The 16,860-nt window shown below is 39.6% G+C and overlaps 1 protein-coding gene across 2 annotated transcripts in view; it reads left to right on the forward strand.

Annotated features, from left to right (window-relative positions):
• plcg2 (phospholipase C, gamma 2) overlaps positions 1-16,860 on the forward strand; it is a 31,960-nt gene that overhangs the window by 388 nt on the left and 14,712 nt on the right. For both annotated transcript variants that reach the window (XM_083973350.1, XM_083973351.1), the window contains exons 2-18: positions 3,804-3,989; positions 6,454-6,603; positions 8,550-8,643; positions 8,821-8,868; positions 9,011-9,095; positions 9,335-9,415; positions 9,511-9,554; positions 9,670-9,742; positions 10,703-10,804; positions 11,107-11,225; positions 12,185-12,270; positions 12,476-12,593; positions 12,869-13,037; positions 13,195-13,290; positions 14,391-14,477; positions 14,802-14,971; positions 16,185-16,385. In XM_083973350.1, the coding sequence (XP_083829476.1) occupies positions 3,806-3,989; positions 6,454-6,603; positions 8,550-8,643; positions 8,821-8,868; positions 9,011-9,095; positions 9,335-9,415; positions 9,511-9,554; positions 9,670-9,742; positions 10,703-10,804; positions 11,107-11,225; positions 12,185-12,270; positions 12,476-12,593; positions 12,869-13,037; positions 13,195-13,290; positions 14,391-14,477; positions 14,802-14,971; positions 16,185-16,385 (1,907 nt within the window). In that variant the 5' untranslated portion in view covers positions 3,804-3,805. The remainder of the gene's footprint in view (positions 1-3,803; positions 3,990-6,453; positions 6,604-8,549; positions 8,644-8,820; positions 8,869-9,010; positions 9,096-9,334; positions 9,416-9,510; positions 9,555-9,669; positions 9,743-10,702; positions 10,805-11,106; positions 11,226-12,184; positions 12,271-12,475; positions 12,594-12,868; positions 13,038-13,194; positions 13,291-14,390; positions 14,478-14,801; positions 14,972-16,184; positions 16,386-16,860) is intronic.

Consider the following 16,860-nt stretch of genomic DNA (forward strand, 5'->3'; position numbering starts at 1 on the left):
GCCTCACTGATGGCTTTCCTCCGGACTAAACATCTGAAGGCTTTAGACTTACAATGGAACAAGTGTTAATCAGAATAAGCAGTGCAGTCCGGTAAAGTGTGGTGACACATGGGTGTAGTTTGGCGCAGTAGAGCGCGCGGAAACCATCCGTTCCGTCCTGGTCCATATAGGGTCTATTCTTTTTGCTGAGTTTATGACAAAGCGTCACAGACATCTACCACGCGCTCGGCGTATTGACACATCTGAGCCAACATATTACTGTATGTCCCCCTGGGTCCTGGGCTCGAATCTGGACTATGTTACTTCCACATCGGCTGTTATCTGCAGGTATTTGCTGGTGAGAGCCGGAAGCTTTTCAGAATTGGGCCACATGTAGAAGCAGAGTCCTGCAGCAGATCGCAGTCATGCTGTATGTGAGCCAGTTTTGGGCCAAAAGAAAATAGTATCTGACTCCTGTGAAAACCTTAGTGAAGGTTTTAAAGTGAAGTTTTTTGTTCCAAGTGTTTTACAGTCACCATTGTTCTGAGTGTCAGGCTTTGACTGATACAATCTACAGTGATATGTTGCTGACTAACGGACTCCTCCTCCTCTTAAATGTCAGCAGTATTCCTATATGTTTCCATGTCATTAACAAACAGTGTTACATTAAAGGTCAGATCATTAAGTAAAAACTGAGGTGGAGCTGCTCATCCCATTGACTGAATTCAACATCAAGTGGGACCAGTCAAGAGTCAGTTTACTGACTAATATGGTTTAAAGAGCCTACACATCTGTTGACTGTTAACACGTCTCAAAGTGGGTAGGAACCAAATTATTAACTCTCATGGCTCAGTGTGTTCTTATTTTAATTGTAGATATACACAATTGCAGATCATTTCTACTTGTGTCATCATAACTTTTATTGAAATGAGCTTGATGTGGGTTAGTGTGCAGTGAGGTGTTTGGTTAATCTGGAGGAATATGATGTGCACGTGAGTCTGTTAAAGACATTGATCAGTTTTTGGTTGGAAGGAGGCACAGTTACAAAAGAAACCTCAAACACACCAGTCCTGACATGTTTGCGCGCTTTAACGTTTTGGCTTCTGCTAACCATTTTCACATCCAGCAGAAACACATTAAACTAAATTTAATGAACATATATAATGTGACATTTCTTTCCATATTATGAGTTTGAGTCCAATATTCAGTTTTCTTTTAGCTACAATTTGATCTTAACCAATATCTGAGAAATAGTAGGCTATAGCCTATGGCTCATCTTCATTTTCTTCACCTGCCGCCAAAACACTGTTGATTAGAGCACAAAATAAATGTTTTGTAACAACAAACAAATTACCGAAAAACAGCTTATCTATGCAGTTAATTTTCTCTTTGTTTGAGGGCAGTGCTATTTTTTCAGTCATATTCAATGTTTACATTAACTGAATTCCCTAAAGTAATAATTAATCTAACTTTGTGATTCATTCTGATTACAGTATGTTTGTAAAGCACTAGTTACAGCTAGGCCTGCCACAATTATTACATTATTGCCTGAACGTTATTATTTTTGCTTAATGTTAAAATCATTTCCATACATCTGTATAAAAACAACTGCCCGAAACTATCAGAAATGTCATGTTTCCATCACTATTTCTTCGTCATTTTCACCGTTTGAGATTTGAATGCTCTTTTAATGACATTATCACCTTGCGCCCACTTCTTCTGCTGTGGTTTAATGGCACACGAATGGAGCGCCACAAACTGTTTATCTCAAGACGCATCATTTATAATATTCGATGACTGCATTTCGATGAGCATCTATCAAAGATTAGGTTGCACAGCCTAAAGGCAAACAGAAATGCAGTTTATATATATATGTTTCAATGTTTAATGCCAATAAATTTCTCTTCTTATTCATAAGGTATATATCATTAAACTATAGGCTTATATAGCCTATTTGGCAGAAAATGATCAGAAAAAGACAATTAAAATGTTAATCAAGTTTTTCTGTATGGCAATTAATCATCAACTAAAATGTCATCATTGTGATAGCCCTACAGTAGTTACAGCTGTTTTGATTTGTGAATATTGGTAACACACATGGATATCTGAAACATGCGTTAAATGCAAAACTTACTGTCATCTTTAATCGCAAACCTCAAAACTCACTGTCTGTAACCTTCTGGCCTTTTCACTTGACCCATTGCAATAGTTCAGCCTCTGTCACCTTACTTTTCTAATAGTGCTGTTTGACCTGGTGCCGTTTATCACCAGTAAAACAATAACAAAAACATCCATGAAACCCGATCTCATTTAGTTGAACCAGAGAGTTTGTAGGTGTATGTATTTGTGTGTAGACAAATGCTTGTTGTATTTGGGTCAGTGTTACAGGGTGTAACCAAGGACTGTCACAGAAACAGGGCAAACACTGTCATTCTGCATGGCATATTATTACATCCTGGTTTGTCCAACAGAAAACACCGATTTTCCTGAAGCAGGGGTGTTTGTGCACCAATGGCATGAGCATACATGGATGTATTGACACAGTATCTGTATTATGTATTGGCGCTGCAGCAGTATGAGGAAATTAGTTAGTCTAAATAAAGCTGCAGTAACAGGGACATTCCCCTCGAAGGGTTAAAGGTTGCAGCAGGGAAAGCAGGGGAATGGTTATATAAGACTTCTTTTAATCATCAACTTCAGTTGAGAGCACTGAACAACATTTTATTGCTTTTATACTGTATGTCAGGTTTTTTGGTACGTTAGTGTCTATGAAAGTAGACAATGGATATTTACTTTAAGAAAAATATGTTCATATTTCTTATTCATCTGGGTCATCGATCAGCTATAACATTAAAACAGCTGTCTGTTTTTTGTTGTTATAACAGACGGGTGTTTATCATGGCCTGTTTTCAGAGTTCATTCTGAATCATCAGTAATGTAATGTGTAATTGAAATTATTTTCTACGGCTCCATAACTTGGCTCAGTCAAAACAAAAGTCTGCATTGTGCATTTCTAAATTTATATTCTCACACCTATTTTTTTTATGTTGTTATTATTCTTAAATTCTAAAATTACTCTAGAATTTGAAATATCTTGTCCTCTTCTTCGCTCTGAACTCAATACCCCACAACTAAGAGAAAGCAGAGCCTCTAAGGGTTTTTTTTTTACCACAAGATTATACAGTATAAATTACATTTTTTGTGGCCTTCCACATATCTGAGCCTTGACACCTGTCTCTGAGCTCCTCAGCAGCTCCTCGTTGTCAGCTATGTGTGTCCTTTAGGGATACAGAAAAAGTGAACGGGTCTGAAGACTTTCTGAATCCACCGTAGATATAGAACACGATTGATCGATATTGATGCAGCAGATATCCACACTTTCACTTTCTAGTGAATAGTGAGTTAATCTCTAAAATCGCAAGATAATAAATTTCTCATTATACAACCGTTAAGAGCTTCCCGTGTGATAAGCAGCCACACAGTAGTTACATCATCAGGGTCATTTTCTCAGGCTCCTCCAGGACCACAGAAGACATTCAACAGCTGTTTCCTCAGGATGAGGAGGATTAAACTGATATTCATGTCTCAAATCAGCGCATTGCTGTGGAGCAAAACCTCTGACATCTCAAACCTTTGGAAAGATGTGAGGAATAAAACACAAACTAACACAATGAGTTACAAGGAATTGAGTTGGCTTCGTGAAAGTTGGTAGTTAGTCGTCATCAGTGCTTGTGAAGTGTTGTTTTTCTTGACACTGGCAGCAGCTGTGTGTTAGCCGTGGATGAATGTTTGTGTCTCTGTCTCCCATCCGGTCTGGGCTCCAGAGATGGCTCGTTCTGGGCAGCAGGGCGAGATGACGGAGTACAGGAAGATCCTGATCAAACGGGACCTGGAGATGGGCGTGGTCATGACGGTGTTCCGACAGAAGTTGGAGCGGCTCACCGTACAAGTCATCATGGAGACCCGGCAGGTGGCATGGACACGCACTGCAGACAAGACTGATGGTGTCTGTAAGTAAAGTATATTAATAATGGAAACTCATCATCATCATCATCACCTCTATGTAGGGTTGAGAATATTGTTTTGCCCATAAATTCTGGGCTGGTAATGTATCGTATAGTTACATTAAACTTTATATACATGATAAACACACTTTTTCTTTCACCATTGCTCTGTTGGTGAATGTTGCTGACTGTATGGCAAGCCATTTTAACATTTAAAAGCCAGACTGCAACTACATTCTTCCTATCCACAATTGTGATTTCAGATATCCACAACTACATTCTTCCTAGGACAAATGACGTCAGGTTTGTCATTACAGATATCTACAATTCAGTTGCAGATATCCGCAATGTGAATTAGAGATATCTGTAACTGAATTACGACTAGTACTAATTCCAGTTTGAGATATCTACAATTTGATTCTGACTAGTCATAATTCCAGTTGAAGATATCTTTAATACACCTCAATTAAAGATATCTACATGTCCCTTTTCGGATATCTGTAATTAAGTTTTGACTAGGCGAAATGACGTTGTAGATATCTCAAACTGGAATTCGTACTAGTCGTATTTCAGTTACAGATATCTGTAATTCACATAGTGGATATCCACAACTGAATTGTAGATATCTGTAATGACAAACCCCATACACATAAATGGCAAAAGTGACGTCATTTGTCCGAGGAAGAACGTTGTTGTGGATATCTGAAATCACAATTTAGGATAGGAAGAATGTAGTTGCGGATATCTGAAATGTTCTTTTTGACTCGGCAAAACTGAATTACAGATATCTTGAATAAAAAATCCAACTATTCAAAATGTAATTACGACTAGTCAGAAAGACGTTGTTGATAGCTACAATGTTAATTCCGGATAGTCAAACTTAGCTTTTAAAATGTTAAATCCGCTTGTCATAACTGTGAGCACATTGCTCTCCAGGTTCACTGCTCTTTGACATCACATTTTACCCATGCTATAGACAGATCCTGAGATGTTGTTCAGGGATGTCCTGAAATCACACAGATTAAACCACGGCTGCTGGTGATGACAGCAAGTTTGGTGGATCGGGGGTAGCTCGGTGAAGACACAGCAAGCATAACGAGTCATACTCTAGATATAAACAATAGAGGATTTATGATAGACATGTGATAGAAGGTGCTCTCAAGTGGTTTCTCATGGTTCACAGGATGTTTCGATGAGGCACAATGGAAGTAGACAGTCCTGTATGTTTGCAAGAAACGACCACAAGACACTAAAAAGAAAAAGAAAGTCTCAGGTCACTGTGTGTGCAACTTGAGTTCAAGTCACAAACTCCAGTCTCCATGTCTAACACAGTATTGATAGCAAAACTTAATTATACGTTCAATATGGAAACACTGTCCTCTGTCATAAGAAACAAAAAAGAACACTGGCCAAGAGAATCCATGGTTTTAACAGCTACAGTCTTTTAAAACTACTGAGGCTCAGAGAGAGCTAGTGTATGTTGGTGATGGTCTCCACTGTCAGGTTTCTCCACACGGGCTCTGCACTGCATGTTCATCCTTGCTATTTTCTTCTTCATCTTATCATTAATGCTGCTGGCCACTGCCCAGCTTCTTCTGTGACAGCGAGGAGAGAAAGCTGCTCTTGTCATTTCCTTCCCCACATGTTCTCAGCTAGAAACAAATGTGATTCTTAACTCAGCTTTTCATGCTGAAGGCGATCAGAGAGTCCCATTCTCATCAACAAGATGTCTCAGCAATGCCTCAAAAGAACTCCCTCAAATTTGGATAATGCAGTCGCCATACTATTTATATTGTTTTTTATTCTGATGCGTGTTTATGTCACTATATGTTTCCTGTGTTTTATGTTTTTACTTTTATGTGATCCTATGAGCTGCAACACAAATTGCCCTTTGAACCTGAACCTGAACCTGAGCCATTCCAGTTTCATTAAGATTTCAATGCATTGTTTAGCCCTGGTCCAGTCCACGTACACATTTCTTTTGTTCTTCAGCACATACGTGGCCACTAAAGCTGCGTTTCCTTTAAACCAAGTTCAGGCCATAGAGGGGACCATGCAAGTGATGATGGAGAGATATCAAAATAGGGTGGCTGGCAAAAACACATTTGATAAAAATGTAGAAAGTGGTAGAGGCCTGGAGCTTGTTGTGGACTAATGAAACAGAAATCAACCTCTATAAAAAAGATGCAGCGTTGATAATGGCACAGTGGTTTAAAGTGGCTGTATCTCACATGTGTCTGATGTGTCTGTCTCTATTAATCTATATTTATATATTTCCTGTGTGTGTTGAAATATCTTGACTGGCTATGATCACTGCAAGTGATCAGAGAGCAGAAGAGCTGTTGTGTGAAACTGAAAGAGAAAACAGGTTACATCTACATAGCATCACTTGTGTTTTGTTATTTCGAGCACAGATGATGCGTCGGTTTTGAAACTAATAACCACAATGAGTGTGTGTTGTGTGTTTTAGTGGACCTGTTTGAGATCAGAGAGATACGTCCTGGAAGGAACTCTAAGGACTTTGAGCGTTTCAAAGACGGCAAAGACAAACACGATGAGAGCACCTGCTTCACCATCTTCTACGGCTCACAGTTTGTCCTCAACACCCTCAGTCTGGGAGGTGAGTGCTTTACTGAAGTTTTATTTGATATTTCTGTGCGTCTCTGTAGGCCCTTGGACATAGTTGATGTTTTGAGGATTAATAACTGTTGCGAATGAAAAGTCTAGGTAGGCTTATTTTCAGTGTTAACCCGTTTTTATTCATTTATTTGCTTTACAAACTTGATTGTGTTGTAGAATTAATTTATAAAATGTGCAATTGAAAATGCATTTGAAAATGTATACTTATTTATTATGAATCAAAACTTAGTAATTAATTTAGAAAAGTCTTCCAATCTATATATTAAAGCAGAAGTAAGCGGAATGTTTGTGTTAAAGGGGACATATTCTGCTCATTTCTGCTTCTTGACATGGTACCTTGATGTCTAAAAGTAATGTAAATAACATGCTTTGGTCAGAAAAGCCAAAAGATTGCGCACAGCTGAGTTCTCTACACACAAGTTTCACAGCCCTGCTCTAAACGGTCGGTTTAGAACCTTCGCTCTGGTAGCTGAGGTAACCATGGGAGCGAGGGCTTGAATATTCACATCACCCGGCTTGTGATGTAATAAGCCGGGTGAAAATTAAAACGGCTTGTTAAGAGACACATTTTCTTACTATGGCAGTTTACAAAATGTTGACCTAGTTGTCAAAACTTACGTTTAAGGGGTGAGGAGGCACTAGGGATACGCAAATACACAAACTAAAGCAATGAAAAAGTGAGTTTTGCATAATATGTCCCCTTTAATATAAGTCTTAAATAGTTATATCTTCCGACAGCAATCACTTATATAGAGTGTTTGGTCTGAAACACGGGTCTGTCAGTCACTCTGCTCTGCTGTAAGCCGAGGAGAAAACTTTCCTTGTATCCTACAACCTTTATCCAATGAGGAGAGAGAACGGCATAAAGGGGCGGTCCTCTCTGTGTGTGCAGCCAAGGGATGCGCGTGAATGTGGTGACGTAGGGACGAGGACGGGGACTGCTAACTCCATCTGATGACAAGAAGTTAGCCAAAATGACCGGATCACTTACTTCTGCTAAATCATCCCCTCAACCCACAGATTTCAGCAAACTGGCCCAACAATAAAACATTCCTGCTCTAGTGAAGTTACAGCTGCTTGTTGTAGATAATGTCCCACCAAAAGCCAAACCATGGAGTTGACTGAACTCTCTGTGGTAAACTGTGGTGAGAAATGAATCAGGACAAGGAAGCAAAACTGTATAAAGCTCGGAGGGTTCCCAGGAGCACAGGAGACTCTGGTTAGTGTTGGCTGTATGGCTGTATGCTCAACTGAGTAACACTGGTGACCATGAGCCCAGCAACAGTTTGCAAAACAACTTATTAAGAAGAGACGAAATGTAGCACATTTGTGTCGATCAATGGGAAATGGATCAAAGACACCATACTCTCTCTCTCTGTCTGTCTGTGTGAACTGTGTGAGTCAGTACAAGGTTGTGGTCTAGCTTAGCATACAGACTGGAAGCTAGGAAAAATACTTGTCTTGTTTCCATCCAGTGTTCAGAAAAAACACCCACCACCTGCTCACAACAGCTTCTGGATGTAGTTTCTCACATGGTACCAGATCTGGCAACCTCACTTGTGGTGACATGACTCCTCTAAACTGCACACTGAAAGTGCCTCCACCTGTTGTCACACGACCTCCTACTACTACAATGACTAATTGTGGTTTTCAAATTCATGTTTGGTTACATGCTCAACAAACAAAATGCATTGTGTTGAGTTGATTTGCATATTTTTTACTCTATTGGCAGACCAGGCTAGCTGAGCTCCTTGTCTTTGTGCTAAGCTAGGCTCACCAACATATTAAACATACAGTAGATTATTAGATATAGATATAGTAGCTCATGTTCACATGTTTTGATTAGGCACCTGTTGCACTTATTATCCCACAGTGATAAAAGTCTGTTTAATATTATGTTGATCTTTCTGTTCCACTCATTTCCAGCTGATTCTGCGGATGAAGCTCAGAAATGGTTGATAGGACTGGAACTGCTGAGGGAAGAGACAGTGGTAGCTCCGACCCCGGTTCTTATAGAGAGGTACACACACACACACACACACACACACACACACACACACACACACACACACACACACACACACACACACACACACACACACACACACACACACACACACACACACACACACACACACACACACAGGTATCGTATATCGGGGATTAAGACTCATTGTTGTTGTTGTTGGTTCCACAGCTGGCTGAGGAAGCAGATGTATTCTGTCAATCAGACCAAAACAAACAGGTAACGTACATATAGATGATCTGTGCATTAAAAGGTGTTTTTCTTCCATATGTTTTACATACAATAACGCCTAAAGGTTCATGTATTTGACAATCAATAATAACAGACCGCACTCACATGGTGTCTCTGTGTCTTCCCACAGCATCTCCATGAAGGAGCTGAAGGCTTTGCTTCCTTTGCTCAACTACAAAGCTCCCGGCACTCGTGCTCTCAAAGACAAATTCCAGGTTCTCTTCTTCTGTTTGTGCCATGTTCTCCTCATTGTTGACATTGAATGAAATGCTTTAGAAAGAGGGCTAGCTTAGACATGGACCGCCAGTGACCAACTATTGGTCTACTGTATATACAATACAAACTGTATCTGTATATCATATCCAGAAATGAACTAATTTGACAAAATCATTTTTGGAAATTAATTATAGTCTAACTCACTCTCACTCTGCGTTTATTTACTTATTTTTCACAGGAAGTTGGAGGGAAGAAAGATCGTCTGGACTTTGAGCAGTTTCATAAATTGTACAACCTCATAATGTTTGAACAGAATGAAGTGAGTCTAAAATCGATCACTGCAAATATAAATCGTATAAATTACTGTGCATATGTTCTTCTAGCATTTTTATTCATTTTATTTTTTAAACTCAGATCCTTGATGAGTTCAAAAAGGAATCATGTGCTTTTATTCTGGGGTAAGCGCTAGTTTTTCCTCATCTTAACTAAACACTTGAATCACATGATGTGAATGAGAGGCAGGCTGTAAAGACTGTGTGTTTGACTGTGTGTTTGCTCCTGTCCATTACACAGTAACACAGATAAACCAGATGCCTCAGCAGTTCTTCTCCACGACTTCCAGCGGTTCCTCATCTACGAGCAAAAGGTGAAATGAGCTTCAGTGAATGATTAGTCAACCTGACACCAGAGCTGTTGTTTAACTTTGCATGTCCAACTTTTTGCATATCTGACTCATTTTTTATTTGCGCACGTTAGATAACTACTTTCCCAGTAATTTGTTTGGTAACAAGTAAGAGCTGCAATTACTGAATACATCTGTCATGGAGGATTTTGGTTTATTCACAAATCATAAAAATTAAAAAAAAAACCCAAAACAAACAAACTTCGACTGCAGTTTGGGTCCCAGGTCTCTTCGTACTAAGTTCACCATGTTAAAACTGTTTAGTCCATCAAACTCAATCTCCACCAAACCTCTGTATTTACTGTCCATTTTGCACAGCTGTAAAAAAAAAAAATGTTTGATTTAGTGTATGTTCAAAATTGAAAAAGTGGTTTGCCACACTCAGGAGCAGGACACGATCAGGGATGTAACTGGAAAAGCAATAAAGTATTTCCTTTTTCATATTTTAATGGGCTTTAAAAACAGACTGAATGTTTAATCAAATGAATACTTAAGAAGCCTTGGCTCACGTGGTAGAGTGAGTACCATTAAGGTTCAGTCCTAACCATGGTGGCTCTCTCTCTCTTGCCTCTGCTTATCTGTCTCACAAATGATGCTTCTTTACATCGAATTTCATTCCCTTTTCATTACATACAGGCCTATGTAAAACATTTGCACCACATTTTGTATGTAAATGTCATTACATGATTCACAGTGAAGGAGACTAGTCTATTGTGATTTTAAAAAGGCAGAAATAATTTCTTCTTGCCAGTTTGAATGATTTGTTGTTTTTTTCAAGACAAATAGCAATAATTCAGAGGCGAATCAGTTCTATCTTATTCAATTAATTCCTGTTATTGATTATTTAATAGCACCACAAATTATTCATCTCATCTAATTCCTTTAGAGTTACTGTAATAATCTTAACTTCCCTTCATCCCTCAGGAACCCTGGGCCAGTGATCTGAACCAGGTCAGAGAGCTGATGACCACCTTTATTGACGACACCATGAGAAAAACCAATGACCCTGAGTTCACTGTCAGCGAGGTACACTGCTCTGAGCCTGTGTGTGACAGAGTATTCAAAGACTTAACAAACTGTGTGTAGGAAGGGGCCTGTGCATATTCTCATTTGTCCAGGTCATAGTATCTCAAAGGAATTTTAAATCGATTTAAAATTCCTTTGAGATGTGTGTAGGAAGAACTTTCAGTCTTAGTGTCAGTTCCACTGACTCCGACAGGAAACTGCAGGTTCAATAGTTAATTTGGATGAATGCAGCTCAGTTCAATGTATCACAGCAGTGATTGTGTTAAGCCACTGTTAGCTCTGAAACCTCTCATGTCCTCTAGTTCCTCAGTTTCCTGTTCTCCAAGGAGAACTCTGTGTGGGATGAGAAGTTCTCAGAGATCAGCAACCTGGACATGAACAATCCCCTGTCTCATTACTGGATCAGCTCCTCACACAACACGTCAGTATGGCTTCACTCATCCACACACACTCAATAATGGTTCAAATCATGATTTAATACAACTGCAGTTCAGCTGTCATTCATTCATTCATTCATTCATTCATTCATTCATTCATTCATTCATTCATTCATTCATTCATTCATTCATTCATTCATGCATATCAACAGCTTTTGGGTGATTATGTTTCAAATGTACACATTGATGGTTAGAGAAACAATTGTGAAATTCATAGGTAATACATTTACTGTACAACACACTGATTGATGACCCATTATCCTTGTAGGTTTATTAAGGGGGCTCTCTGCCAATTTTATAAAGTTGGTTTATTCATTATGAGAATTATTACTCATCCTTTTGAAACCACTTATAACATTTTTTGTGCAGCCGTGGAACCAGTTTGTCTCATCTGAGTCAATAACTCAGATGATGTGGCATTTAACAAACAAGAATAGTCTAATTATGAGATGATTAGACCATTTAGATTTTTTAGATATTTTCTGCTGCTTTGATTTCACCTTTTCTTTTTTGAAGACTATCCTGCTGTTGATAACACAATGATTCATTGATCATCTGAATATTTAGGCCTGAAGTATCTCATTGAGAGTATTTCTGACATTTTCCAGAGCACCCTCCTCTAAGACATTTGGATGTGTGAATATCTTCATCAAGAACATTTTCTATTTTAGTAAAACACTTGCGAATACAACTTTATGGATCGCAACATAAAATCTAGACAATAAGTTTTAACTTAGGGAAACTCAAAAGTTGTATTCATTCCTTACATATAACGGTCTCTTAATTAGTAGTTAAATATGTGTAACATTTGTTTAAGTTTAGCCATTAGAAGAACTTTCTCTTAATATTATTCCAATTGAACAGGCAAACCAGACCAGAAACAGGGTTTTAATTCTGTGAAACGCCTGTATCCCACCATGCCTCCTGTTCTGTGTTTCCACAGTTACCTGACAGGTGATCAGCTTCGCAGTGAGTCGTCTACAGAGGCTTATGTGCGCTGTCTCCGTCTGGGATGCCGTTGCGTAGAACGTCAGTATAAAACACTCCACTTGGATGGATGTTTATTGTCATTTATTTTCTGGGGAGTGGTTGAGGGTTGTTTTATTTCTCTGATTAACAACCGTTGTTTGTAGTTCAATGATTGGCCTACATATGCGGTGGAAATTGTATTCCTATGTTGCTTTGTGCGTCATGCATCATGTGCATTGTGTGTGTGGTGTTTAATCTTATCCAGTGGACTGCTGGGAAGGGCCTGGGGAGCCAATCATCTACCACGGCTGGACCAGGACCACCAAGATCAAGTTTGAGGATGTGGTCAAAGCCATAAACGAGCACGCATTCGTAACCTCAGAGTAAGACTTATTGATATTGGATAACTGTGGGTAACAGTGTGTAACTAAGCAGCATATCAGAATGCATGTGTGTGAATCACCTACACATACTTGAATGATTTTATTTTTTTTTTGCTTTATATTCAAGTGAAAACTCCTCATAAAAACTGAAAAGTTAGAATTTTAATCGCTGTATCAAGTCCTAGTTAGTCCTATTTTAAATCTGCCTGTTCACATGGAAGTCTCACAGTGACGAGTCTCTTAAACTCATCTTGACACACACTCTTCTCTCTCAGCTTTCCGGTGATTCTGTCCATAGAGGAGCACTGTCCGCTGGAACAGCAGCGTCAGATGGCTCGCATCTTCAAAGACGTATTTGGAAACAAGCTGCTGACTGAACCTGTGGAGCAGATGGCTGAGCAACTGCCCTCACCTACACAGCTGAAGGGCAAGATCATACTCAAGGTACTCTCTCTCTCTCTCTCTCTCTCTCTCTCTCTCTCTCTCTCTCTCTCTCTCTCTCTCTCTCTCTCTCTCTGTGGTGGAAATGGTATATGAATAACAAAGTGTCTTGATTTGCTGTCGTAGTGTTGGTTGTGATTGCTCTCCTCTCTTTGTACAGCACAAGAAGCTGAGTGTGGAGGGAGGGGGGAGCAGCAAAGACCTGAGGAAGGGGCAGAAACAGGGAGACCTGGAGATCTGGGACCCTGTGGACAAGGTAATGTCAGAGGAGTTTTATTTATTTATTTAAAAAGGACAGTGTGCAGTGACATTAATTATTGAGAAAAATAAAAAGATGGCTGCACCAGATTTAGCGGAGCCGCTAATTTCCATCTGTAGTCCTCTGGGGAAATGGGGTAACATGGGGTACTTACATAAATATAACAAGGATTTTGACAGACAAACGATTGCGACAAACATGGCAGTTATAGTCAGGGACCAGCACTAAGTAAAGGGGCTAAATTGTATTTCCTCACATAAGGTTGATGTAAATAAAAATACTCACAACAAAGTAAAAATGTACAATATAATCACAAAACCCAAAGTATGAAAGGCGTTCATTATGCAGACAGACAACCCAAACGAATGCCTGGCTTAGACCTTGCTGGGAAGTGATGAGTTGATTTATGTTATGAATACATGAAGTCTCACTGGTCTGCACCTGATTTGTGTTTCATGACTCATTTATAAATGGGAGTCATTGTAGCTATAGGAGCAGCATTAGTAGCTTTAGGCCTATGCTGTTGTTAAAGGGTATCATCGCTACATGCTACATGACATTATGAGTTTGGTAACACTTTACTTGAATAGGTATTCATAAGATTGACATAACACTGTCATAACCATGACATAACAGCTGTCATAAACATCAATGAATACTTATGACAGCTGTCGTTAAGTGTCATTCGGTAAGTTATGACACTTTTAATGCAAAGTTGACATTGTTTGAGATGTTTTTGTTCTGACAACTTGACATAAAGACAATTTAAACTGTCATAGCAGACCTAATTGCCAAACTTTAAAAAATTATGTCAAGTTCTCATAACAAGGACATCTCAACTAATGTCAACTTTGCATCAAAAGTGACATAACTTACACGAAACGACAGCTGTCATAAGTATTCATTGATGTTGATGTTATGACAGTTTTATGTCAATCTTATGAATACCTATTCAAGTAAAGTGTTACCATGAGTTTTACATTTCCTATAAATAAATCTAACATTTTGTTGGCATTTACTCATGGATGCGGAGAAATAACTTGTCTAAATGAAATCTGCTGTTTGGTTTTACACTCTAAAACATTTCTCTGTCTCAGCGGTGGAACAAGCATTACTGCGTACTCCGTGATGACAATCTGTACTATGCAGAGGAGGACGAGGAGCAGGAGGAAGATCCCAGGAAGGTAAAGGATGGGGAAATTTGATTCACAATCAATCAGCCTGAAGTGGTTCAATAAAAAAGTCAATAAAAGAGTGTGTTGAGACTTGATCTTAAATTTAAAAGTAAAACCAACACTTGTACTGGAATATGCACTTTAATTCTTTTTTTCGTCAAGTGGGTTTGATAAAATTGATATGGAAAAAAGTTTTAAAAATTGGAATCAAAGTCAAGGTATCAGAATCAAATATTTTTGATAAATGAAAAGAACAATTCTGATAATGAGCTACTGGGAAATGTTTTTCACATTGCTGTATGTATACTATGTATTGTCCCATCGCTCTCTCAGTACCAGGAGCTGCACACCATGGAGCCGTGGTTTCATGGCCGGATGAGGGAGGGCAGGCTGATGGCTGAGCGACTCATCTATGATTACTGCGCAGAGACTGGGGGAAGAGATGGCACCTTCTTGATCCGAGAGAGTGACACCTATGTAACAGACTACACCCTCTCCTTCTGGTACAGCATCCCATTTCTTGATGGCCAAAAACTGAAAGACTGAAGCTTCTGTGTATGTACAGTCCCATTTGGGGTTGCCTCTTCCTAACAATGTGGCCGATCAAAGTGTGGCTGGACCAAGGCTCCTCTTCAAATAAGATTCACTACAGTGTCACATATTTATAATTTTCTCTCCAAAATAGGCTTTATGCACAGCTCCACTACTTCCTGAACTTTAGCCAGCTCCTTTATTTCCTGTCTTACATTATTGGACAAACTGATTAATCCATTGTTGTGAGGTCATACTAAATTCTTTATTAGTATGTTTTTTACACTGGGCAGCGGTTCTCAGTGTATCAGGTCAAACCTGATTAAGGATATTAGTAAACTCATTATTCGGCCACTCTGAGCTCGGACCTCCCGGACCAAAACAGTTTCCTCCTGGGAGAGGTTCGGCCTCTGGCGTCGCTGTCTCCTCTGTCCATGTCGAAGTATAAAATGACAAACTTGCAGTGCGCATCGCCCGCCGCGCAGTTAAAGGTGAGGAGAGGAGCTCATTTGATTGGTGAAGATCTGAATCGGCTGTGTTAATCCCACTTCACGCCTTTCTCTCCTCCTCCTTTCCCACTCCCACCTTCTCTCCTCCCTCTTTGCCATTTGCGCCGGTAGGAGGGACGAGGGGAGGGCCTGCGCCGTGCACCAATCTTGCAAAATGCGCCTGGACACACCCCGTTGGCGTGGCGAAGCTGCGCTGCGCCTAGACTGCGCCTCGTCTACAAAACTAGGGCCCTGAGTGTCAAAACCATCGATGAGGACCTCTGTAACTTTGTGATGTCATGACAAAACACTCACTATACTTAGCCACACCCCAAACCCTTCCCATCTGGACCCACCATCCACCACTTGCAGGATGGTTTGGTTTCTCTCTCTTCTGATTGGCTGACCCTGACCTGTTCTTACTAAAGCTCCAGACAGTCTTCTTTTAGATCAACACACAGGAAAATATGGACTTTAAGGCACTATGTAACAGCTCTGTAACAGCCTTTGTAGACATAACTATGTGTTATCATTGAAAATATTTACTAAGATCAGTTATTTCTGAAATGTTTTTATCTCTAACCTGATCTTAAACATAGACACAGACTTTCCTGTCCTGTTTTTAGATTCTAAAAATTTCATATTTTTGATTATTTATGTACTGTGTGCGTAAACACACCTTGTGCACATATTTCAGGCGCAGTGGGAGAGCCCAGCACTGTCGTATTCGCTCTGGCTCAGAGGGAGGACATACTTACTACTACCTGACACCAAACCTGCACTTTCCCACCGTGTTCGCCCTGATCCAGCACTACAGAGAAAACCCGCTGCGCTGCCAAGACTTCGACCTGCGCCTCACTGACACTGTGCCACAGCCCAACCCACATCTACAAGAAGGGTTTGTCTCATATCAACCTGATATACTCATCGTATATAAGCCATCGTGTAATGTAACCTAGTGAGTTAGTAAGTCTGGTAGATAAAGGATCTTATTAAGATCCATTAAGGGGAAAAAAACACTTCTATTGTCTGAAGATGAAGATGCTTGGGAGGGATATTGCAGTCTATGGTAGCAGTGAATGTACTTTAAAGGGATAGTAGCATTTTTTTTAAAGTGGGGTTGTGTTGTATATTTACATACAGTGTTGTGAACAGACCCAAAGAAACGGCCTATTTTCGCGGCCTAAAAGAGGTTTTACCTAAAAAAAAATACACAGTTCCATTGTTTGCTATAATATAATTTTTTCCAGCCCTTCAAAGTGCAGGAAAAACACAGTTTTTATTTGGACCTAACCAACTCAGTCTTCTACTGCAATTAAAGTACTTAGGGGCTATTTGTAGATCATACAACCCCACTTTAAAAAAATGCTACT

This window comes from Trachurus trachurus (assembly GCF_905171665.1).
Source record: "Trachurus trachurus genome assembly, chromosome: 6".
Lineage (NCBI taxonomy): Eukaryota > Metazoa > Chordata > Actinopteri > Carangiformes > Carangidae > Trachurus > Trachurus trachurus.